Source organism: Neodiprion fabricii, chromosome 7 (assembly GCF_021155785.1).
Source record: "Neodiprion fabricii isolate iyNeoFabr1 chromosome 7, iyNeoFabr1.1, whole genome shotgun sequence".
Taxonomy (NCBI): domain Eukaryota; kingdom Metazoa; phylum Arthropoda; class Insecta; order Hymenoptera; family Diprionidae; genus Neodiprion; species Neodiprion fabricii.
In genome coordinates this window covers 16,621,126-16,645,077 of record NC_060245.1, presented here as the reverse complement: position 1 = coordinate 16,645,077, position 23,952 = coordinate 16,621,126, and the positions used below count along the sequence as shown (strand labels likewise).

The 23,952-nt window shown below is 35.2% G+C and overlaps 4 protein-coding genes and 1 long non-coding RNA gene across 11 annotated transcripts; 1 reads left to right on the top strand and 4 right to left on the bottom strand.

Annotated features, from left to right (window-relative positions):
* Window positions 1-598: 598 nt before the first annotated feature.
* LOC124186232 lies at window positions 599-3,461 on the bottom strand. The gene is made up of 5 exons (XM_046577751.1): window positions 3,353-3,461; window positions 2,942-3,136; window positions 1,358-1,426; window positions 891-980; window positions 599-675 (listed from the first exon to the last, which is right to left on the bottom strand). The coding sequence occupies exons 1-4, from the start codon at window positions 3,421-3,423 to the stop codon at window positions 956-958; spliced, it is 360 nt and encodes a 119-aa protein (XP_046433707.1). The 5' UTR covers window positions 3,424-3,461; the 3' UTR covers window positions 599-675; window positions 891-955.
* A 2,913-nt stretch (window positions 3,462-6,374) lies between these two features.
* Window positions 6,375-11,533, bottom strand: LOC124186879 (putative gustatory receptor 2a). Of its 5 annotated transcripts, XM_046578962.1 has the most exons (8): window positions 10,262-11,533; window positions 8,237-8,409; window positions 7,639-7,922; window positions 7,368-7,565; window positions 7,009-7,258; window positions 6,856-6,924; window positions 6,681-6,770; window positions 6,375-6,609 (listed from the first exon to the last, which is right to left on the bottom strand). In XM_046578962.1, the coding sequence occupies exons 2-8, from the start codon at window positions 8,357-8,359 to the stop codon at window positions 6,559-6,561; spliced, it is 1,065 nt and encodes a 354-aa protein (XP_046434918.1). In that variant the 5' UTR covers window positions 8,360-8,409; window positions 10,262-11,533; the 3' UTR covers window positions 6,375-6,558. The 5 variants fall into 5 exon arrangements, with proteins under 5 accessions (XP_046434918.1, XP_046434916.1, XP_046434917.1 ...); XM_046578960.1 differs by having other exon boundaries at window positions 6,375-6,770; XM_046578961.1 differs by having other exon boundaries at window positions 6,375-6,770; window positions 10,949-11,533.
* A 146-nt stretch (window positions 11,534-11,679) lies between these two features.
* LOC124186881 (NPC intracellular cholesterol transporter 2 homolog a-like) lies at window positions 11,680-13,836 on the bottom strand. The gene is made up of 3 exons (XM_046578968.1): window positions 13,660-13,836; window positions 12,704-13,011; window positions 11,680-12,003 (listed from the first exon to the last, which is right to left on the bottom strand). Exons 1-3 carry the CDS (start codon window positions 13,745-13,747, stop codon window positions 11,920-11,922), a joined length of 480 nt encoding a protein of 159 aa, XP_046434924.1. The 5' UTR covers window positions 13,748-13,836; the 3' UTR covers window positions 11,680-11,919.
* A 1,128-nt stretch (window positions 13,837-14,964) lies between these two features.
* Window positions 14,965-17,296, bottom strand: LOC124186883. Its single transcript, XR_006871737.1, has 2 exons — window positions 16,887-17,296; window positions 14,965-15,436 (listed from the first exon to the last, which is right to left on the bottom strand). It is a non-coding gene; the product is annotated as an uncharacterized LOC124186883 (long non-coding RNA).
* A 582-nt stretch (window positions 17,297-17,878) lies between these two features.
* LOC124186876 (actin-related protein 2) lies at window positions 17,879-23,816 on the top strand. 3 transcript variants are annotated; one of them, XM_046578957.1, is made up of 8 exons: window positions 17,879-18,297; window positions 18,873-18,983; window positions 20,187-20,195; window positions 20,683-20,762; window positions 21,445-21,580; window positions 21,671-22,030; window positions 22,117-22,395; window positions 22,597-23,816. In XM_046578957.1, exons 1-8 carry the CDS (start codon window positions 18,250-18,252, stop codon window positions 22,765-22,767), a joined length of 1,194 nt encoding a protein of 397 aa, XP_046434913.1. In that variant the 5' UTR covers window positions 17,879-18,249; the 3' UTR covers window positions 22,768-23,816. The 3 variants fall into 3 exon arrangements, with proteins under 3 accessions (XP_046434913.1, XP_046434912.1, XP_046434914.1); XM_046578956.1 differs by lacking the exon at window positions 20,187-20,195 and adding an exon at window positions 19,160-19,177; XM_046578958.1 differs by lacking the exon at window positions 20,187-20,195 and having other exon boundaries at window positions 17,880-18,297.
* The last annotated feature ends 136 nt before the right edge of the window (window positions 23,817-23,952 follow it).

Here is a 23,952-nt window from a genome sequence, read left to right as displayed (position 1 = left end):
AAAATATGCATTTCTACAAAAATGGACGCCAACGGGTCAGAGCAGATTACAAAAATCTACGAACACCTATGAAGAGTGCGATAATCAACGAATAAAATCAATCCCAAAACTACGAACTTGTCCGAATTTCTCTACTTGATCGTAGGAATTTTCTTATAAAATCGTTAAATGAAATTCGTAGTCTGGCGTAGAAATTATTTCCACCAAGGTAATAACAACAATGGCACAAATAGGTTTACCACGATTTTATTGTTGCTCAAGGGGATCGGTACAGTTGAATTGAACATCATTTTCACACCCCTAGACGTTAAATCTGATTCAATCGTAAAGGATTAGATCCGTTCACGACTTTGAACAACGTTCTCCTCGTGTGTGTTTGCTGCGTATTATCGTGATCTATATATTCACTATTTGTTTAATTGGCTCAATGCTATTATAACTTTTAATGTTGATTATTCGTCAACTTTTTATTAACTATCTGAAAAACAATGACACAGTTACAGCATTACTCCAGGTTAATCAGGTATAATTTATTTTCAACCAGTTTGAATCGCAAGTTTAAGTCGTATAATAGCTGACGGAAGAATTGGAGCTAGTGATACGCCCTGCGCTGCTTACAGCTGTAGGACTCATTTGTATTAGGATTATCAGATACGTTACTATGGATCCCAGCATCTGTAAGCACGTGAAATGAAAATTAAGTCTCAAGACTTTGAAACAATGTGACGTATTTGCGTATCTTGTCAAATGGACAGGTATCCATTATTTCCCGGCTTTGAGATTACGCTTAAAAATTTCATTTTACTCGATATGACTTCACACATTTGAGATATCACTGCGGAAAATTCATTCCATCTCTGTACTTTCCAGATAGTTGAAATTAAACTTACACTTTGAACAAAGTTGTAATCCAGAGTAAAAAATCCGCAAGCATTCAACTGTACGGAATTCTGTATCATCTGTACTGAAAAGTTTTCAACCTACAGAAAGAAATTAAATATATTCTATTAATCGTCTATTCAAATACCCACTACTTAATATATCGACATTATTACCGTCACGGATCAACGAGAAGTAATTTTTTAACGTGTATTCTGAGCATGTCGAAGAGTTCTAATATGTTGAATTATTTTAATTGTGACTAAATGAAGAGAATTCAGAAATTAAAATTGCACACTTCGTTCTAGTTTGTTCGGATTTTTCACTGAAATTTTCCATACGACAAAGGAAATATTTTCAGTTGAAATGAAAATTCATTACAACTCATAATTTTCGCCTCTTTTTTGTGCACGTGTGCATAGAAATATTCATCATTAAATCTGATCATCGCGTGTTTTCATTACACTTGAGTGTTCACCTGCTTTTGAAGTTCGTTATCCACTTGCGATGATAAGATTTCGTAAACAAAGTATCCGGTTCTATGTATCTGAAATAAGAAAAATCCCTAGTTGTATACCATTAACCACAACTTACACGTTTTATCTCATGATCATTCTCTTACGATGTATAAACTCTGTTGGAAAATAGATCAAAAATTTCAATGACCAGTTTCAGTGGTTGAAAATCATCGGATTGCAATTTACTGCAAAACACGAATTACACAGGTCTGCAAACAAAAAACTGCACAGGTTTTTTTATACTGTTTGTTATGATTTTTTACTCACTGAAAGCGGGAAAAATACTCATAAAATTCCATCACGTCGGTTTTTTTTTCTTGAACTCGTGTTTGTAGTTTCATTTAGAGCGAAACTCCCGTTTAACTCGAATTCTGATATCGCATTCATGAATATAAAAATCTGATTTCTTACTTTCATTTAACATGCATCAGAGTGAGACGAAAGAATACATACGAACAGGAAAAGAGAAAATGGAAGCGTGTTCGAAGAAGTATCAAAGAGAAGAAGAAAATATTTCATACACGGGGAGAAAAATCTGAGAAAAATTATCCTGCTGTTACTATAATCGTGATGTAATACCTGCACCTAATGCAGTTTTTTCAGTTCTGCATCAGAAAAATGCGTCGTCACAATTTAAATTTTGTGCTGCCGAAATACATAGTTTCTAAACAAGGTAGTAATTTTTTTCATAAAAACCCATAATTTTTGTAACATGCATCAATAAAAACTGCATTAGGTGTCTTTTACACCACGATTAGTAACATCAGGGTAATTTTTCTCAGATTTTTCTCTCCGTGTAGAGAAAAAGAATGAACCCGGAATGTTGAGTATATTTCATGAGGAAATTGTTTGTTTAATTTTATAACAAATATTGTTTAGTTAATTGTTATGAAACGATGGTTGTTTCATTATTGCTATGTTTTTTTTTTTTTATACAAACACCTTGTATTTTACAAAAATACCTTACGTGCTGGAAGCAAATGAAAATCATTTTTGGATTCAGAACACTCGAAAAGATAATGTTTACCAAAAACATCCCATGCAGCTGTATTAAAATATTTTTTCCCAGACCTGTGTCATCAACGTGAATGTACAACAGTTAGAAATGGATATCCGAGTCACTTCGGTGATGAATTATTCCTCATACCTCATTTTTCATTGTCCAGCAGGAGTGACTGATGACGAGAACTTTCGAGATATAAATCCAACTCCAGAATGCCGCTGACATAAAGTTTGCGTTCCCGACATGAGTGAAACCCACGTTTGAAATATCCCCGAAAATAATATACAACATTCCGATGATAACTACGAATGATATTCCCATGGACATGAGATTTTGTAATCCAAACGCCGAGTTTACCTCGCGAGTCAACTTGCAAAGCTCCCAATGAGCCTTCCTAGGGAATTTTGCCCATTTCAGATAATACGATAAAAAAATGACTGCCACGTAATAGAGAAAGAAAACAGCTTTGGATAATACTGAGAATAATAATCACCCTGTATTTAAAAAAGGTAACGCAAACATCTTTGACACGGTAACTCACTGAATTTCACTCAACAAGTACGATGCTCTCCTGCTGAAACCTTCTGCTTCGATACCATTGATTCCGTATATTGGCCTCGCTTTTTCGCTGTTCTCAGATAGCTGTAATCGTGTCTTCTTGGTACAAAGAGCTGAAAGTTTTTGCGCTAATTCTCGCAAAACTTCGTTCAAACGTCGAAATTTTTCTCGAAGATATCTGCAGAGAATATACCAATTGATCATCAAATCCGTGAAAAAACTGCTGCATTCAAAATTACCGACGAACACGCCCTGAAACTACCATTCTTTTCATTCTTAATGAATGATCAGATTGATCGCGTCTTTGTTCTAGATCCAGTAGAGAAAATTTCTGAGAAACGGTAAATCTTCTAAAGAATTTTCTAAACAGATATGATTGGGTGTTCCACTTTACCCCAAGCTGGTACAGAAGTTCAAGTCCATTAAAAGGATCACGAGCAACGGATAACGTACAGCCATCGTCATGCTCAAAGTGTAGATTAGAGATCCAGACTGTTTAGCTATCTGTGTCGTCAAGTCATAAATTATCAACGCAACAGTGACTAGAAAAATGACGATAACTTTTACAGGTAGGCAAGTGTTGACTTCTCTGCACTTCTTTTCTGTTCCAAAAACACTTTGAAAACTATCATCCAGAACGGACATTTGCTTTATATATTTGACCATCACCTGCGAACCACGGTAGTAATAATCAGCTAAGGGGGGGGGGGGGGGGGGGAGCTAGAATCGTACCTATTTTTCAAAAGTTTTTTTTTTAAGAAAATGGAAACACTCGGAGCAATTTGAGTATAAAGGCTTTATTATTTGTAGTTGCAAGGACATTTTAGAATTTTTTATTTGATATTAATAACTTGTGAGCTTCTACGGTGGCCCATCTCCTAACATCACTGTCCAACTAGTAATAAATAGAAATTTTTTTTCGAATTTAAGACACCTTTTCGGGTTCGAGCTCGTAGCTCAAATGGTCAAAAAAATTAATTTCAAATACATACGGTCATGGACGGATAAAATTTATTTTTCATGTTACAAAAATTTGTAGCAAAATAATTTCGGATTCAAGTTCAAATATATAGCCACGAACTCGAATCGATAAACAAGTTTTACAGATCATGTCACAATTTCAAGTCGATCGGATAAAAATTGACCGAGAAATCTGCACCGCCGGACTGAAAATGCGGTCGTTTGTTACTGATATACGTCATGCCGGCATTTTGTTATTAATTTGAGTGAAAATAATCTAAAATATTTTTGAAACTATAAATAACAATGCCCTCAAACTCAAACGGCTCTAGGTGTTCTCATTTTCTTTATAAAAAAAATACTCTTACGAATAGGTATGATTTTATATCGTCCAAGTATAAAAAAAAGTCTCGTAAGGTAAGTGTACCAGTAATTGACCCTTTTATTTTCCAAAATTATAAATTGACGACGCAAATTGCGAGTTTCTCGATTACTAAAACCAATTGCTATAGGGTTAGACACTACAAATTTATTTTTTCGTAATATTAGAACTAAGGATCAAACAGATATAACCAAAAACGGTCAGAATTGGTCCAGGGTGAATAATCGGTACACGTACCTTAACATGATTCGATCATCCAGGCTTCCATAAGCTCAATGGTGTAGGAAAATTAATAACTACGATCATCACATTCGCAGTTACCTTTCTCTGGAACCAACATAAGAATGGTGAAACCAGCGTGACAATGAAGTTAACGTATACAATGATGCGATACATCATGACAGCCGAGGTTGGAGAGCCATTATTGTAGGAATCTACGATAATCTTCACGCATGACAGCCATATCATTATCCAGTTTACAAAGATCACAATAACCGTGTAGAGATGCGTCAAGAATGTCGTACATTTGCTTCCATTGGGTTGGTCGTGACCGGTGAGACCTAGGACCCAGTTTATGTAACCAAGCATTCTGACGGCATCTTGAAGGGTTTTTGGATTTGAGAAGATCATGTTCTAATCTCAAAGGTCGCTTCTGAGCGAAAAGCAAACGGTTCCTACAATCCTTCACTCAGTTGAACGATTTCTATCCACATATGTCACCAGGTTCTACTTAAGGAAGACCGTTGCGAGTTAACTCGGCAAGTTTTTAACCAGAGAAAGAATGTGGAGAAATATGTCGATGTTCCGTCACTTCCGTTACCACTAACTATTTTCTAATCGATTGATAAAATTGGTGGAAAGTGAAGGCCTCTGAGAGATTGTCCGTTCACAAAATTGTTCAAGATGTTCCGATAAAGGCAAATGACACATTTCCGTATAGCTTATTCGCTATATTATAACCTCGTTCGGCTGATCACCGATTCTGAAATTAAAAGACTTTTAACACAGGATGTCGAGTCGTAAGCCGTTGTCGTAAAATAATTATAAAAGAATAACGGAAATTGACGCGATTATCATGCTTGCGATTGAGTATCTTCTTCCGAAGCATTAGCAATAACGGAGAGATCTTTTTCCGGCCTCAATGTGAAAGATAATTCATTTTTGATCGAACCAAATCTTTCTTACTCATCGTCAGTGACGCGCTTGTATAGTGATTTCAGTATTGATTACAAAAACAATGAATCGTTCACGAGAAATATTTACGAATGTTTGCATTCCACATTGCAAGTGCGATTTTATGCAATCCAAAATTTTAACCCTGTACGGATGATGATTTTCCTTAATCCTCGCTATCAACGTTCCACGTTGGATAGAACGATTTTAATCGGGACTCACAGAAATATTGACTGGTTCGTCCAATAAATTTCTAGAAGCTTCGATAAAGCTAATTAACGCATAATAAAGAACCTTACCGTAGGCAAAGTAACGGCTGACGTATTTTTCCAGAAAACAATATTCGCTGCGTAATAAATCGTTTCTCATTCACCGTCACGTGCCTAATTATTACTACGTCCATAAAAATAGAACTTCCTGCGCGCACTAATTGGATACCACAATGATTGCAAATTCGTTATATTTATTTAACACTTTGAATTCAATTTGTTGAACGCTTTAGTGATATTGTCTCAAATTTAAACGCGTTTGAAAATTCTCTCAAAACACCTGTCAATAATCTGATGTCGATTAGCGATCGTTAACATATCCCGCAATAAACGCGATCAGGATATCCCAAAATTCAGTTGACTTAAATCTCAGCGAAAGTAACGATCCGTAATGAAATGTTTGAGAGATACGAGATAACTCGAGAAACGTATAAAAATTCAAGAAAACTAAACGAGCACTTCAGTAAAAATCAGCATTTTTCTCAAAATTCGCTGTAAGTCCGGTTTTTGCAGATTTCTTTTTTCAAACGATTATCACAGGTCAAAAAAAATAGGTGGAGTCCGAAAAACATTCATTTTTAAACTTTGTTTATCAATTCTTTTACATTTGAAGTTTATTATTATTAATTATTTTTGTATTCAGAACGTTTTTATTACTTTCTATTGGATTCGTTACTTATCCTAATGTTAGCAGTAAAATGCATTTTGCACTTAAAATTTGAAGATCATCGATTGCAGAATTTCGTCAGAAATAAATGAAAATAGCGAAATCTGATGTTTCTGCAGCGAATATCACGCCGTGAAGATCTTGAATATTCAACTCATTTGAATTAGGATCACCAGGTAGGTCGTTACGGATCCAATCACCTGTTATTCAGAGCAAACAATGCGCACAGAAATAGATACGAGTGTATAAAACCGTTAAAAAATTCAATCACCTGTTGGAGGAATGAATGGTCCAAGGTTACCAATCCGCAAACGTCAAAGCTAACAGGATTTTGAAGCATCTGTAGAGAAAACTCTCTAATCTGCAAAAGAAAGACAATATTCAATGGAGTTCTTGTGATAACATTCGATTAGAATCCGTCACGTTGAGCAGAATATCACCGGTACCTCTTTTTGAAGTTCGGTATCTACTTTTTTCCCGAGAAGGTCGTAAATTACTTGCCCGGTTCTTTGCATCTAGAACAACAATAATCTAGGGTATCGAAGCTTAACATTCAAAGCTACACAAGTAATTAACGAATATATGAATTTAATTATTACCTCTGTAGTAACCTTGTAGCAAGCGTGACAGATAACCCAAATTTTATACCCATAAATCAAGGTCCATGCAGTCGGGGAGATTATCTCTTTTAACTTATAGTAATTGAAACTTTTCGATGAGAAAGTACTGTAAATAGTGTATGACAGTCCGGTGATCATGACAAAAGATTCAGTCACAGACAACAGATTCTGCACGCCAAAGGCCGTGTTCATCTTCTTAGTCAGCCTGGTCAGACTCAAGTGAGTTTTTCTTGACAAACGAATTTGAATGGTGACGAATTACAAGTCAGGAATTATAACCCCGTCGTAAGATCGAAATACGGTATCATGACATGCGACGAAAATGGCACCATGCTCACCGAATTTTTTGTATCACGTAGTACTTGTCTTTTACAAGACTTTTGGCTGCGTTTTCATCTTCAGGTACCGATTTTGCTACCGTAAAATTCCGAGAATACATCTGCAGCCCTGGTCTCTTGCTACTGTCGGCACAGTCAGGTTCTATTGTCAATTTCAATATACCGATGTTCAAGTCTTCGAATTGCTTTTCCATGTATCTGGAACCCGTGATGATCGGACATGGAGAATTCACACAATTAACGTCATTTTCAGGGGGATTCATCGACTTACCTTACAAAGGTGCAGAAGTTTACGTCTAAAATAAGTGTAAGAAGTATCGGATGATGTAGGGTCGCTAAAGTGCCCCATATTGATTGTATCGATTGATTATCCACCATACCCCATATCCGCGTCCATACGATGTCACAAACGGCCACACCGAACACGAATAAGAAAATGCTGATAACTTCAACCAGTAGCTCGATATACCGTTTTGTATATTGATTACGAGATTCGAGAATAGTTTCAAATGAGTTATCTATTATCATCATTTCTTTGAAAGACGCAGTCAACGTCTGCAAAATTATATCACACAGTACATCGATTATCGTTAATTACTGAACTAGATCCCTCAACCCATGGTCGATATTGTAAAGCCCAGTTTATCGGTAACTAGCAAGTATGTGTTATTAAAAGCATGTTTGTCCTTTGGCCCAAAAGTAACCTCTTCAACTATTTTGCACAGCCATACCGGAATATGAAAATTGGAGACGACATAGTGGATAATTTTGAATTTTTCATTTTACATTCGCATGAATCAATTAAACTACTTCGACAGTGATTAAAATGATAATTGTTATTACGAATATTAACATCATGCGCTCACTACCTTACTTCGAAGCCATATTATGATTGGAGTCATCACGGTAACGGACGAGTTTGTATAAACAAGTGCTTTATACATTAGAAGAGCCGTGGGTGAAATGTTGCCAGTATCTGAAGCCTGTGCCATTTTTGTAAAGCCAACATAAGTTCCAAGCCATACTCCAAGACTAACAGCGACTGTGTAAAATGTCATGAAAAATAATGCAACACGGGATTGGTTCTCTTGCCGATAGACACCTAATCCCAGGATGCAATTGAACTTGACGAGCAGATTTATCGCGTCGTAGAAAGTTTTCGGCGTTGATATAAACATGTCTCAGTTTCGATGTTCGTAAACCAATGATTTCTCTTTCTTTGTTTTTTTTTTTTCTTAATCTCTAAGTCACAACTTTGTCTAGTTTTTCGAACACCGCGTTGCTATACTATAAACGTTTAAAAGCGAACAGGTTGCCAAACAGTCAGGTAATGCAACCGGGGCGATCTCGAAATGTTTGGTTCAGATACATCAATGAACTTCAACAGTCGTTCATAATTATCTTTGTAACGAAACTGGGAGCGATATGAATCGACACAGTTGAAAAAAAAAGAAGTTTTACCCGTTACTGACGTGTGCTTTATTTTTGTCTGAGATGCAATTAGATAACGTGAAAATAAATTATTTGTAACGGGTATGTATAGGTAACACCCTAATTGCTATTATTATTCAATAATTTTCCACTACAAAATGAATTCGGGGCTGTTTGATTGATAATGAAAGAATATAGTAACAATTCCAATGGTTAGATGGTAAGATTACGTACGTGGTTGAACTCTCAACGGTATTGTAATAAATGCAAGACGAAAAACTTGAGGCATTGTAACTGGATGGCAAAGAAATGACTCGAAATTTTTTTTTTTTTTTTTTCACTAGCAATTTACCTTTTTCTTCCACATCATGAAACTTCAACGTTATTCAAGTTGGAGGCCCTATAAAAATGTTCAAGTAACTAAACGTTGTGTCAATATTTTTTATAACAACATTACGAGCATCATCGCGAAGATCGAGAGATTCGCGGCCAAAAAAAAAATAAATAAATTAACAAATAAAAGAAAAACGAAACAGTGTTTTAGCGATATCATGTCGAAACCGTAGAAAACAAGTAATTTGAAAACCGCGCGTAACGTGCATACTATGGACTTTTATTTTTATTTTTTTCTTCAAATTGTTCATTGCTTCGGAAGATTGTCGAATAATTGCGGTAGAAAAAAAAAAAAAAAAGTAAATAGAAAAATAAAACAGAACAAACATTGAGGGCAGATTTTTATTTTTTTTTTCAAGTGACTTGTAATTTTCTAAATTCTTTTTCCATATCAATTTCCTGAAATCGGGGAAAAAATTTATCATTTTGTACAAGTAATACGATACCTAGAGTAATTTTTCGTCGAGTCTATGAAAATAGATCGTCAAATTTAACGCGTTCTATTTTGCGGTGTACAATCGTTTTTTTTTTTTTTTTTTACAATTTTCTCAAGATACACCGAATATCAAAAAATTGTCAATTATATGGAACCGGGGTAACAGCTTATAATAGCACATAAGTATTATGTAATAATACGTATGTACAAAAATCGCTTTTCTTTGTACACTCAATTATCAGGATTTTCGATTATCAGAATGCCTAACGACGACAATTTGTCCGATTAATCGAGTTTCCTCTGTATTAATTCAAACTACGTTTCAATACAAGTAAAACATAATATAAGTGTGTGTTCGTTGAATTGATTAAATTTTTTTTCTTCTCACCTTATCGGCGAAATCAGGAGTCAAATTTGTATAAAGATAAACAATCTATCTCATTAGTCGAATTCAGAGAGTATCGAAATTTGATAAAAGATAGGTGTGAAATTGTAGTTGAGCAGTTTTCTACACGTTGTATACCTATAATTACAGTATTCGATGCGACAAGTTGTTTTGAAACTTGTTTTTACGCATTTTTTCGAGATTCGTTACCTGGGTCACGTGACAAGCTTTACAAAAGCGAATAATCACCTCGATTAGATTCGTTTCGAAAGGATTTTCGAAGTCATTCGAACCAACGAAATTCGGCATCTCGACTCGAAGTTCAACGAACATCCCGTCCGATCGACTTGCGCGGACTTTACATCGGAGATGAATCTTCCGTCACAACAAAACAAACGCTTCACGCTACGCACGAAGAAAAGACAACACATCGCGACGTGTTTCGACCCGTGCTTCGAAGCTTGCGAGTTCAGACGCGACTGACGACCGTTTCAAGTTCACAAGGTGAGAATCTACGTCGTAATATTCAGTGTTTACCTGTCCGCCCGTAAGATTAAATTGAGAATCGCGTCGTTTCGCGTATGCTTCGAGCATTGAGTGAAGTTCCAGAGTTTGAGAGATGTGAAAAACATTTATATATATTATATATTGTAATAAATAAATAAATGAAAGTGTGTGCAGGGTGAGGCATTTAAATCGATGAACTCGAATAACTTGAGAATGAAGTATTTTCGAGAAACACGTTTCAAAATAAGTTTCATCGTCTTCGAAGCGGAATCTAATAGCTACAATTTTTTTTCAAGTCAGTGGAAGAATTCGCGACACACGAAGATCAACTTCGTGATTCGTTTTTTTTTTCTTCTTTAGAATATGAATAAACGGAACCTCGGCTTAGGAAAATGTTAATTGTACTTCAAATGATGAAATAATTTTTACCTGATGCCAATTTCACGTGAAAATTTTTCTTCACACCTTATATATATTATATATAATTAATCGACTGTAACTTTTGCTAGTTTTCAGTTTGCTGATCTGTGAGTAAATCTGAATAATCAGACGAGTGACTCGGTAGTTCCAAAGCTTTACGTTGACGGCGCCACTTGTCGATGTTCAAGCATCATCCGTACGAACCGGCGAAAAATTATCGACTTTCATTTGAAAGCTGCGAAAAATTGTCTCAGCTGATTCAGCGAGTAAATTAATTGTTTATAACTATTTTCACACTTTGACGTTGACTTGTCATTGCGTGGCAAACACTTGGAAGGAATCCACTAAAAACTACAACATTGTTCTTAGTTTTTGACTCTCATTTTTTTTTTTTTTTTTTTTTTCCTCTAAACTATTCGCTCGCGATACTTTTTGCAATTTTTTTTTCTCCCACACTTGCGGTAATTTTTGTAACTAAGTAAAACAATATTTCTTCTAATCTCTTCTAAAAATTCTTTCTGCGTTGAACAGAAAATATCGATATCAATTCCTACTGTCGAATGCATCGTTGCAAAGTCAAACAAATACTAACGCACACGACAATTAAAAAAATAAAAAAACTTCTGTACACTTGTTCATTTTTTTTTTTTTCCGGTTACCTTAATTTTTGTAAATTGAGTTTGAAAATGCGGGAGGTCAGGATAAGAAGATGGAGGACAGAAAAATCGCAGATGCGGGAATCATAAAACGCGTAAAGGTTTTAATTGTTCAGTTGTTTGATTTTCTTTTTTTTTTTCAAACTTCTCTCTTTGTTTAGATTCGAGTGTTGAAAATCGACGTTACAAATGAGAGGAAGAAGCGTTTGAAAATAACAGAGAACCGATGCAAAAATTCAATTCGAATTACATGTTGAGTGACGATTAATCGTGAATATCGTTCGATCGATGTTTCAGGGTTGTTGCCGGAATCGATATCAGGTACTATTTTTTAATTTGCGCTGGCACCTCGAAACACGCAATGTCTTCGTTGTTTTCGACAAGGGCCCAATGCACGTTCACGTTTGTCTGCAAATAAAAGGTAATTGAAATTATATCTGTAACGTTTACGTACGACAGCAATGGTGAAAAAAAAGACTGATAATTGAAAAATAAATTTAAACAAATTTTTCAATCAAATTATATTTACGTACCGATCGCACAATTTCTTATACAGGGTATCCCATTTAAAAAAATGTACTCAAATGTATCGGAAACTAAGCATTGAACTGAAAAATGTTTCTGGATGTCTGCTGGGCCCATTGAGGCCCAGCTTTTGTTTTTCAAATTGAACCTCTCATTTTTTTCTCATTTTCGAATTCTTCGCAAATATTGACGTATCGCTGACACTCTTTTCACGAGAAAACTTCGACCAACATTTTGGGCCTGTTCGAAGACGAGAACCAAAAATAGCCGAGGTATAAACCTGGCTCACTTTTCAATGAAAAATAAGAAGCGTGCGATAAAAAACTGGGAGGATCGATTTGAAAAACAAAAGTTGGTCCTCAATGGGCCCAAGAACTTGGATACTCATCCTATGTCAAAAGCCTCTTTTGTAGGTACGCAACAAATTTTGCCCGAAACATTTTTCAATTTGATCCTTAATTTTCTACATATTCGAGCATATTATTCGAAATCGGACACCCCCCCTTATGTACTCAAATTTTAATCAACTTTCTTACTTTTAGCGTCGATCATAATAAGTCAGATTTATATATAATTTACGAACCACTGGATATTTTCTACTGATCGGGAACCTTCTTTTGTAAATGTATTCGGTGTCCTTCGTCAACGGACAGTCGACCTTCGACCCCGAAACGTCGAAGATGTAATCACAGGCGTTCGATCCGTCGACGCTTTCGAAAGGTTGCGGGAACCCTCCATTCAAAGCGCCCGTAGCCTTAGTCGTCAGGGTGTTGACGTTTCTCGTCGGTTTGAATTTCAGCTCGATCGATACGATCGTTCCCTTCTTTAGAAAACACGGCGGCTCACCGCAATTTGCTATCTTGACGGTGTTCGAGTCCGGAAACGGATCGTCTGCGATCGATGGTAAAAAAAATATACAATTTTCTTCGTCCTTGATCGTATTTTTTCAATCATATTTAATGTATTTGAGACAAAGAAATACCGGAGCAAAAACGACGAGCACAAATGTTTTTTTCTCTCCACGTTTCGTGTTGTTTCAATTTATGTTCCGATAGAAGTTAAAAATAATTCGTCACGAGTTATCAACGCATTATTATTTTTCAATTATGAATCACGAGCTGGTTGATTTGACATTTTGTTTTCTGATTTCGATTTTTTCAACTACTTTCTGGATTTTTTTTTCCAGATTATTTGAAAATGGAAAACAATTTTTCAATAAAACGGAGAACCTTGAACAATCTTATTATTTGTTATCGGCAGTTGAAATTTATGACAGAAAAAGACGGAAAAAAACAACAGTAACATGAATAATCACTCAATTTTTACTATAATTTCTAAGAGTTTTGAATTTTCGTTTCATTTCAAAATATCGATGCAAAATATCGTTAGAATTAAATTTGACCTTATTAACAATTCAGTAACTTTTCAGCTTTTAAAAAATTTCCATTTCCATCGATATATTTTTTTATACTCTTCTTTCATCCTCCGATAATTTATCCCATTTTTTACCGTACAGATATCCTTGATAATATTACTTACTGGTGCCACATTTTAAAACTGTAGTAGCGAAAGCCGATTCGCTGGCCAAAACCAAAACTAGCGAAAGCGCAAAAATTTCCCTCATCATCCTGTTGCTGCTGCTGCTGCTGTTACGGGGTTCCAAAATCACCACTGTAGTTTCTCGATTCCAACGCGACACTGAAACGGCTTCGGATTCCCGTGGAAAATTCAAGAAGCGTCGCAAATATCGCCCGCGATATCGGACACTCGCTGCCCGTGATATCTTGACCGTTGAAACGGGTCGCCGAGTGACCCAAACCCGAGATAACGAGGAATTTTTATCTTTAAGCCACGAATCTTGTTGCACGCGAGCAGAAAACCAATTACAAAAAAAAAAATAAAATTAAGAAGAAATGAACCAGACGATTGTAACCGAGATCTGAAAAATTCGATTTCTAATTTCAGGTAAATTGTTTCTCTCATTTTTCGATCGATTGAACAAAATCGCCGAAATCAAAAAATTATATTGCGTGATAATTTGTTTTTCAGCAAATAGTAAGGGCAAGACGATACGCATAATTCCAATTGTATGGAATCAAAAATAACTTTGCTGCACTTCGGAAGTAAATTTGTGTGCAGCTTTTTGATGAAGAAATCTTTACAGTTTCTAAGGGGGTAAATTGTTGAACGGTTCGTGTGACGAGAGCTGAAACGCAGAGTTCAATATCAACTTTAGTTGACAACTTTTTATACCGAGGGCAATCGGGTGCACTTGCACCGAAGAGTTCAAAGAGCGTCCAACCAGGAGATTATCAAGTGCGACGAACGTTTCCAAGAAACGATAATATATTCGTTGTGAAACTTGCAATCAGCGTAAAACGTTCGACTGAATAACGCGCCAATTTCTCACGAATTGTTTGTCAAATTTACGTCGTCTTTTAGTTGAATCATTTTCTAAAAAAATTTTCGAGCCGCAAATTTCTTTCCGCTTCTTTAAATTCGCGATTTCATATATTTCGATTCATTCCAGATATCGGAGTCCAGAAAATCTAACAATTGGATAATTTGTGTACATCAAAATTTTTCAAAATTTATCCCCAAGGGCTTCTCAGTAAATTTGTGTTACTAACCCTAGCTAATTTACCGCCGTATCTCACTTGGCTTTGGATCTATCTCGATCCAGCGATGGTAAAGGAGATCGTGAACAAAAATTATACAAACTTATAGGTGAATGAATTTTTTCACCTAAAATTTCACTAACATTGCATTCGATCTATAAGTATCCAATTTCATCTATGATCAATCAATTATCGACTGATATGTTAAGCAGTAATGAGCTTGGGCGAAAATTTTACAAACTTTTATTCCACTTTCCTTACACATCTATAACATTTTATAATTATATTATACGTAGGTATGTAATAAAAATTACTTATACTTACGTATAGATCTGTGATGGTGAGATTTCAAAGCAAAAAAAAAAGAAAATTCATGGTGGAATTTCATGGGATCTTTTTTTTCCCCTCTCTCCCTTATTTGCAAATTTTTTACCCATTATCCAATATTAAAATACACAAAAAAAAAAAAAAAAATAATCAAAAGAAAACGTTGCAAGAATATCATTTCGTATAAATGGAGAAAAAATGTAATGGTAATGTTAAAAACGCTAACAACTGTGTGACAATTATTACCGGTGAATGCAGTGCGGACGATTGCTACATTTATGAATTTGGCATTACGTTATTTGCGCCGGCACTTCGAAGCATGCGATATTTTTCTGGCCCTCAGTCAAAGCCCAGTGGACCTTCAGGATGAGCTGTAATGAAACGAAGAAGGTAGAAATTAAATAAAAAAATCAGCTCAAGGTGTGATAAATTTAACGTTCAAGTTCAAATTGGACTAAAACGTTAGAAAAAAACCCTTGTCGACTAAGTGAGACGCTTTAATATAAAAAAATCCATCAATTCGTTAATCAAGTCTTACGTACATGAAGATTATAATTTTTTTTGTTTCTACAATTTTTTTTTATATCTATTCCAATTACCGTGTTTGCATTACATAACAAGATTAGAATATACAAATTTTTTAACGAAAACTGAAATAAAACCGCCTCGGAGATAATAAACAGCGGAAATTTACATGATGGATACGTGCGTGCGCAGCTGAATTTGCTCTTTACGTGTTTTTTATTTATTCATCTATTCGTTTTTTCCCACGTAACAATGAATATTTCAGAAAACTTTTTGAAATCTTTCATGAAAGGAAAGAAACATATCAGAAATATTTCAAAAAAAGGTTGCTGCAAGTTGAAAATGTGCGCGCCAGAAACTTGTAAAAGATTTCTTGATTGTTGTTGTTCTTAAAAAGATTCTCATAATCTTTCTATAAAATGTTTTATTGAAAGTTTCTTAGAAAGATTTCATGTTATATGGGATAACTTCCTTGACAAATTATCGCCAGATATATTCATCATTTGTTAGTCGTTATTAAAAGGATTATATATAATTCATCAAAATTTACCTTTGATTCATAGAAATTTTAGTAAAATTGTGTAGGGAATTTTCTTACTTTAGCGGCCCTTAATTGTCTTCATTTTCGATCGAATCGAACTTTTCCAGGATACAATATAATGGCATAGTCGGTAAATTGTTACATTGAGTAACTGTATTCTATTTTGAAAAAGCCAGCTATATCTGTATTTGTTTGCTACAAGAATTGAATAGTAACTTGCCGACATCATCAATCACAGTAGATCAGTATATGATCTATTATGCCGGTACGACTTACTGCCGTCTTTTCATACCGACGAACACTGCGAGTGTTGCATTTTACCGACGTACACTTAGCCTACCTGGCCCCTGAATCTGCAAGAAATATCACCCGAGGCTTGCTCTTTTAAATACTATATGGTTATGGATATGGATATCTTAGGGCCTATGGTTAGTGCCACGGTCTTACATACAGGTCTTGCGACTCTGAGTTTCGACGTGTGCCTCTTAACGTGTCAAGCCGCTAGCGTCGCTGCGATCGAGGGATGCCCGGTGCGACAGGGATGACGATAGTCGCGCTCGCGCGTCACATGGGCGTGGAATCCTAACCCCACGGTCTTATTCAAACATTGTAGGTTATGTTGATGCATCCCTCGATCGCAGCTCCATCTGGATTTTTCTTCAACAGAGGAGCCACTCTCTACCATTGGAATTCTATTGAGTCGCAAGACCTGTATGTAAGACCGTGGTTAGTGCAGTTAGTGGCAGCGCTAATACTTTCTGGTCGGTACCATAGACAGAGCATGGACTGCGCTTTCCCTAGTAGTAGAAAAGAGACAACCACGGTCTTACATACAGGTCTGGCATCTCCAGCTAATTTTTGGTGGTGGGGGTGACTCCGCTAAAAGTACCCGTGTTTGCAGTTCTTAATGTGACCGTCAGAGGCCTTGCGATCTAGGGTACAATGTACAGCGTATACAGCAATACTTGGAAAATAAAGGTTATGTTCTCAGCATGAACAAGTCGTTAGTACCTTTAAAAAATACCCCTAGATCGTTGCGCTCACCATGGTCAGAAAGTGAAATGCAAAAACGAGTAACGTTAGTGGACCCTTCCCCCGCCACCCGAGCTGCCAGACCTGTATGTAAGACCGTGGAGACAACACTCTGCGATAAAACTTGTCCGCACTTTTGAGGTAACGTAACAGGAATTGTCTGAATGCGATTTGATCTCCTCTTACGGAAAAAGAGACATTTCACCATAAGATTCGATAAAAGAAAGGCGGCGATCGTAACCTATAAGCCCCCGTGCTATAAACCTTAGAGCATACTGTACATGCTCTAAGCCATAAACATACTCCGTAAATACTAAAATATGCATTCGAAGCGAATGAAAACTGAGTAATTGTTTTAACTTCAAGCGACATTAAATCCGAAAAAAGGTAACAAACGGTGTATCGCAAGATCATAGAGGCAAGGAGGAAAAGCGCTGTACGGGCTCACACCGCAAGAGGCGCTTAAATCGCACCTTGCCAATTCCTGTCACGTTACCCCAAAAACTGGACCAACTTTTAAGCTGAGCTTTGCTTGAGTGTTGTCCATGTATGCAGGAAATATATCCCACTCTGAAATACATAAAATGTATAAACGCATTTGCGTCATCGAACAATCCAATCTGTGATTTTCTAGTGGATTTACTCTGCCGAATGATGGCTGAGTGACCGGATCACGCAGCAATGTAGTTACCAATCTGCGTCACGAGTACTTTATGTTTGTGCAAAACTGAACCATCGACACGGAACCGTGTATTTCCCGATTGACAGATTGAATGGCTCCGCAGGAGGGCCATTATTTTCGAATAATATTATCTCTGATTAGTCGTTGATTAATTCGATCGAATTTTACTACGCTCTATAAGCTTTGAAGTGGTAAAGAAATCTTCACACAGTATCACTTCTAACTAAATTTCAATGTATTAAAACGCTTTGGAAACATTTGTTTCCGTATACCGGTGACGCCCTTCTGGGTGTAGAAATTGCGGACTGATTAACTGATTAGTCATACTAATCAAGCATTAAATCAACGTTAGAACCCTAGCACAAACAGACAAGTGTCAAACGTTGAACTAAAAATTAATAAAAATGGATAGCCAAGGACGGAAAGTAATCGTGTGTGACAATGGAACTGGGGTAAGGTTATGCACATGTATATATTTATTTTATTGTACTAACGTACCTACTCTGCTTTCATTTATTGATCACATCATCAGTCAGTAAATTCGCTTCACCTGGCTTCACATAATCATTTTGTAATTGATTCACTTACAGATTTTTTCAGTTTCATAATCTTTAGCATGTCATTTAAATATCGACAAACTCCGTAGTGAAAATATTTGAATTACTAGTAAACCCTTGTGGAATTCAGAAAAATCTGTGCTGTAACTAAAATTAAAAGTAGTTTGTGTACGAGAATAAAAATTTAAATTTCATATTATAAGTCCATTTTTTTTTTCTTGACTCGTGGTGATTCTTGCCAAATTTTCAAGGTTTAAGGGTAATATTGTTCATTCGCCTTAGATTACAATTCATGATCAGTTCCTAAGTATGGTTGTTTAATGAAATTGAGTTTTCAACAAATGCTGAATTTGTTTACATAACATTTCATTGATTGTAATCTCTACAGTTTTGCATACGTACAGTGAGATATTCAAAATAAAATTACAATTGTATTTGATTTCCCACAAATAAGATTTTTTCTATTTCAGTTCGTCAAGTGCGGATATGCAGGCTCAAATTTTCCAGCACATATATTTCCCTCGATGGTTGGACGGCCTATTATAAGAGCCGTTAACAAGATTGGAGACATCGAAGTTAAGGTATATTATCCAAGAAATTGTTTCTGTCCTACAGTTTCATATTGTTTGAAAACATTAAAAGTTGAAGAATAATTATGTTAATTACATATCTTTTATGCATCTAAAATTCAGTGTCTGTCTAAGAAATAAGAAATGAAACTTTTGAATAGTTTAATTAAAAAAACTGAAAATTTCAGGAGGAATTTTATGTCCGAGTAAGTTACTCCGCACAGTTACATGTGTCAGTGTGTCGTTCTTATCATTTTGTGTTCATTTGATGTTTATTAATGAATAATAATATCAGTAATAACAAATTTCAGTTGTATAACGTGATTTGAATGGTTACTCGTCATTTTGTTCTTTTACCTTACATTGCTTTTGGCCATGGAAAATAACCGGGATGAAAAAATATACTTCAGACATAATGTATAAAGAGACGGATGCAAAATTTATTCAAATTCTTTCCTCCCACACAATGGAAACTCACACGATTCAACTTCGACAGTAAAAAAAGCATCATTAAAAACTCAAAGTCAACACTTGAAACTACTTGAATTTTCTATTGAATTACTGAAAATTTCTGTCTTACCAAGTCCTAAAAATATTTTAGAACCATTTCTCGTATCTCTCAAACATTTCGCAAATTTTCTTTTATATACATATTGTCAGTCGATCTTTGGCTCCCACCTTACACAATCAAAGCAAACAAATTAGAAACGAATTATGTTGGGTGTGCCTTTAAGCAATCATAAATTGCTGCTATCTTTCTCAATTATGAACAGAACTAATTAAAAATGTTCTGTTAAAGAAAAAACCCTTAATTTAAAGGTGTCCTCAAACACCACTCGAATTTAAAATGTACAGATGTTGACATTGTATCTATTGACGTTTTAAAATCGATATTCATCTATATGATAAATGATGTCACATTTGCTATAAAATTGCAGAAATTTACTTACGTTTTCTTAATTTACTAATTTCCATGATTGCTGTATGAGATTAAATATAAATGCAACAACAATAAATGCACAACATCTTTGTGGTATTTAATCACAATCCATTGTTGCTAATTTTTTCGACGAATGTCAAGTTGGGATGTACGTATACTTAAAAACGAAAATTGAAACAAAAAAAAAAAATATTCAAGTTAAATTTGTTTCAATATGTAAACGTATATTACATAATCAGTCTATACATGTTTGTGTGTTATTACCGCTCGCATAGGATATGCCAGTAAGTTTGACGACATGTTATGGTTATTCAATATCCTGAAAAAATTCTATAGTTGTGTAATAACTTTTTTTTGGCACATAACGAATAAGTATAATTTCCATGGCGTTATTTTGTTCTATGCACTATTACGTAAAATGCTGTAAACTGTATAGAATGGAAGTGAATTCAATATACTTATGCAAATAAATACAATTGATGATAACTGCTAGTATGTATGTACATATGTGTATGTGTGTATAGGAATGATTGTTATTCAATCAACTAACAGCATGCACGTTTTTTTATCCAAAGCGCACAGACGTGAGTTCCTTTAAAATTGTCCTAAAACTTGCATACGATGTGTAGTATGAAAATAACTGAAGAATGTAACGTGTTTGGTAACGCAATTTTACTACGCAAAAGAAATTCCCTGCGCTATTCAGATGAACGAGAAATCGTTCAATTCGAAACAGTCGCAAGACCTACAGCCGAGATTGCTTTTTTGCAGGACTTGATGGTAGGCGACGAAGCGAGTAAACTTCGTTCAATGCTCGAAGTTAGTTACCCTATGGAAAATGGAATTGTCAGGTGAGCTTTATCAAACGGAACAGTTTTCTATCTGCACTTGAATTAACTCCTTCCCAAAAATGAACTTCAACCCTGACCGAATCCATTTCAAACGATACTGTCAGGTCAACCACAAGTCTATCTATTTGGGCAAAAACATGATCTTTTCGTGAAATTATATTGTGAGTATTCTCATTTTGAAAGGCAAAATCGTTGATCGTCAAAAAAAAATAACAACCTCTAATTTTCATTAAGTGCTGTAATTACCTACGATATTTAAATTGTTTATTCAAATTCCAATGAACGTTCTTCATTTTGTTTAAATATTTACTGGTATATTGAAAATACTTTGAAATTAACTAGCCGCTGTTGTTCCGTAAATCCAAAGTCAGTATAAACAACGATCCTTATGTTAATTGTAAACAGTTTTACAATTCTGTAGTGGATTTCAAATGGAAATCAAAAATTGAGAGAATTATAAAATAAAAAGCGAACTTGTCTTTACACATTTTATGATTTTCTATTATCAGCATCCCTTATACTCATAACTAGAGTACTGATAACTTTGTAAAAAAATATATCTGTCATGTATATATAATATACATATATAGAAAGAGAGAGATTGATGCTATGACTTGCGTTTGATCTGCCTATGTGATTGCAAAACCAATAAGTTCAAAATTCAACGTACTCAAATTAACAGGAATTGGGAAGACATGTGCCACGTATGGGATTACACGTTTGGCAAAGAAAAAATGAATATAAATCCAAAAGAGTGCAAAATATTACTGACAGAACCGCCAATGAATCCAACAAAAAATCGTGCGAAGATGATAGAGGTGAGGGAGTTTTCCTTAAATTGACAATTATGGTAGTGAAACCAGTAATCATGAACGTTGATAATTGACAAATTCATTTTATTTATGCAGGTAATGTTTGAAAAGTATGGATTCGATGGCACATATATCGCCATTCAAGCTGTTCTCACGCTCTACGCACAAGGTTTGCTCAGCGGAGTAGTTGTGGACTCTGGAGACGGTGTGACTCATATTTGCCCGGTTTATGAAGAATTCGCCCTGCCGCATCTGACGCGAAGATTGGATATAGCTGGGCGTGATATTACTAGATATTTAATAAAACTGTTACTGTTGCGAGGCTACGCATTCAATCACTCGGCAGATTTTGAGACTGTTAGAATGATGAAAGAGAAGCTGTGTTATATTGGATACAATATTGAAACAGAGCAAAGGTTAGCCCTTGAGACGACGGTCCTTGTGGAACCTTACACAGTGAGAAATATTTCTTGATCTTTATTTCTACATGCTTCGGAATTTTAATAATAGAAACGGAAAAAATTAAGTGAGAAAAATTCCAGCTTCCAGATGGCCGAGTTATCAAAGTTGGCGGAGAACGGTTCGAAGCACCCGAAGCTCTTTTTCAACCGCATCTAATCAATGTCGAAGGCCAAGGAATAGCGGAACTTGTTTTCAACACTATCCAAGCTGCGGACATTGATATTCGAAGTGAACTTTACAAGCATATTGTTCTGAGCGGGGGTAGCACTATGTATCCTGGACTTCCATCCAGGCTGGAACGTGAACTGAAGCAACTCTACCTTGAACGAGTTCTCAAAAACGATATTGACAAATTATCGGTTGGTTTCAAGCTATTTGAAATTCATTGACAGTACCTTTCAATATCACGTGTTCAATTTTCTTTTACATATGTTATTTTTTTATTATTTTTTTTTTCCTCATGTTGAATTGAATCAAATACGCTTGGGTCAATGCCTCCAATCAATTGCACGGTTTTTTATGGAAATTTTGTCGATTCATTGGTTGAACTTTTATTTCAGAAATTTAAAATCAGGATCGAAGATCCTCCAAGGCGCAAGGACATGGTGTTTATTGGTGGTGCAGTGTTGGCAGAAGTCATGAAAGACCGTGACTCGTTCTGGATAACGAGAGAAGAATATGAAGAAAAGGGTCTTGGCGTACTAAACAAATTGACTGCCCGTTCTAGTTAAAGAAATATTCATTTAGAATAAAAAACGAAACGAAACCCAAATCGTATGAGATGATCATACAATAAAAATTTTCATAAGTGACACAAAGTGAAGGATTTTTCTAACTGGAACTGGTTACAAAGTATCCAATTCCATTTTGGAAATGTGCTTGGATATTATTACACACCGTTTAAAATTACTTATTAATACTAACTGTGTATTTCGACAATGAAAAGTTGAATAACATATAAACATTCAAAATTTCTGTTAAAAAATCAAACACTTTATTTTTTTTTTTCGTCATTATTAAATATGACAGATAGCGATAAGATAAGACTCTACAGAGTGAACCAAGTTCGAGGGTACGACGTGTTACAAATGAAAGATTATCATTCATATTATTGCAATTAGATATTGGTTCTATGGTATCAACGGTCAATTTGATAAGCAGTATAATTTCATCGCCTAGATTTAGAAATGATGCAATGCCTAAACGGGGCTTTTCGCGTCAACTAAGCCACTTTGGTTCGTAAAATAAAAATTAACTGTCAAAAACTCAGTCTTCCTCTGGCACCTCAATGCTGTAGGTCACGGCAATACAGACATACGTTAATTTTTTTTTACTAGAAAATCATTGGAACGATTTTATATAGAGTGTGAAAAATTCTCTACTGAATGCAAAGAAGGTGTCTCAGTTGTCGAGTTAAACAAGTTACTGACAAGAAGTAGCAAATTGTGTAATAAATATTGATTATGTATGAATTATTCTAGCTCTATGAACCGTACTTTCTACATCTACTTAGAAATATTTCTAACCAGGTGCATTTATAAAATTCATTAAGTCAAGAAGGATTTAAACGAAACAGATACATAGATATATCGATATGTAGGATCGTTTGGAATGCTTTCATTTTTAGTGTATATTTTAGATAATATTATTCTTATTATTATTACCATTATTATCCAGATATCACTTCATTGTTGTACATACATAGCCTGGGCTAAACGAGACAGTTTTGTATTTTGGATCAGAACTTCAGCAAAAATAAATTTACCTATTATAAAAGTTACTACCTCTGTATGTATATATATGTAGTGGAAAACTGTACATAATGTACGCATAAAAATTGTAAATGTGTTCGCTATTCGAAATAGGCAATTGAAAATCATTAAGGACGTTGCCTCAAACCCATTGAATGAGATTTC

Bases quoted from the DNA above. Each gene is read 5' to 3' on its own strand.
- LOC124186879 (XM_046578960.1), bottom strand. From the start codon at position 8,359: ATGGCACAGGCTTCAGATACTGGCAACATTTCACCCACGGCTCTTCTA. The intron at 7,566-7,638 runs GTAAGTCGATGA...CACGGGTTCCAG, and splicing joins AACTTCTGCACCTTTGTAAG to ATACATGGAAAAGCAATTCG. The intron at 6,771-6,855 runs GTACCGGTGATA...TTTCTTTTGCAG, and splicing joins ATACCGAACTTCAAAAAGAG to ATTAGAGAGTTTTCTCTACA.
- LOC124186881 (XM_046578968.1), bottom strand. From the start codon at position 13,747: ATGATGAGGGAAATTTTTGCGCTTTCGCTAGTTTTGGTTTTGGCCAGC. The intron at 13,012-13,659 runs GTAAGTAATATT...CATCGATCGCAG, and splicing joins AGTTTTAAAATGTGGCACCA to ACGATCCGTTTCCGGACTCG. The intron at 12,004-12,703 runs GTTCGTAAATTA...TTTTATTTGCAG, and splicing joins TCAGTAGAAAATATCCAGTG to ACAAACGTGAACGTGCATTG.
- LOC124186876 (XM_046578956.1), top strand. From the start codon at position 18,250: ATGGATAGCCAAGGACGGAAAGTAATCGTGTGTGACAATGGAACTGGG. The intron at 18,298-18,872 runs GTAAGGTTATGC...TTTCTATTTCAG, and splicing joins TGTGTGACAATGGAACTGGG to TTCGTCAAGTGCGGATATGC. The intron at 22,031-22,116 runs GTGAGAAATATT...GAAAAATTCCAG, and splicing joins TCCTTGTGGAACCTTACACA to CTTCCAGATGGCCGAGTTAT.
- LOC124186232 (XM_046577751.1), bottom strand. From the start codon at position 3,423: ATGACGATGGCTGTACGTTATCCGTTGCTCGTGATCCTTTTAATGGAC. The intron at 3,137-3,352 runs GTAAAGTGGAAC...TATTCTCTGCAG, and splicing joins AACTTCTGTACCAGCTTGGG to ATATCTTCGAGAAAAATTTC. The intron at 981-1,357 runs GTGAACACTCAA...TTCTTTCTGTAG, and splicing joins ATAACGAACTTCAAAAGCAG to GTTGAAAACTTTTCAGTACA.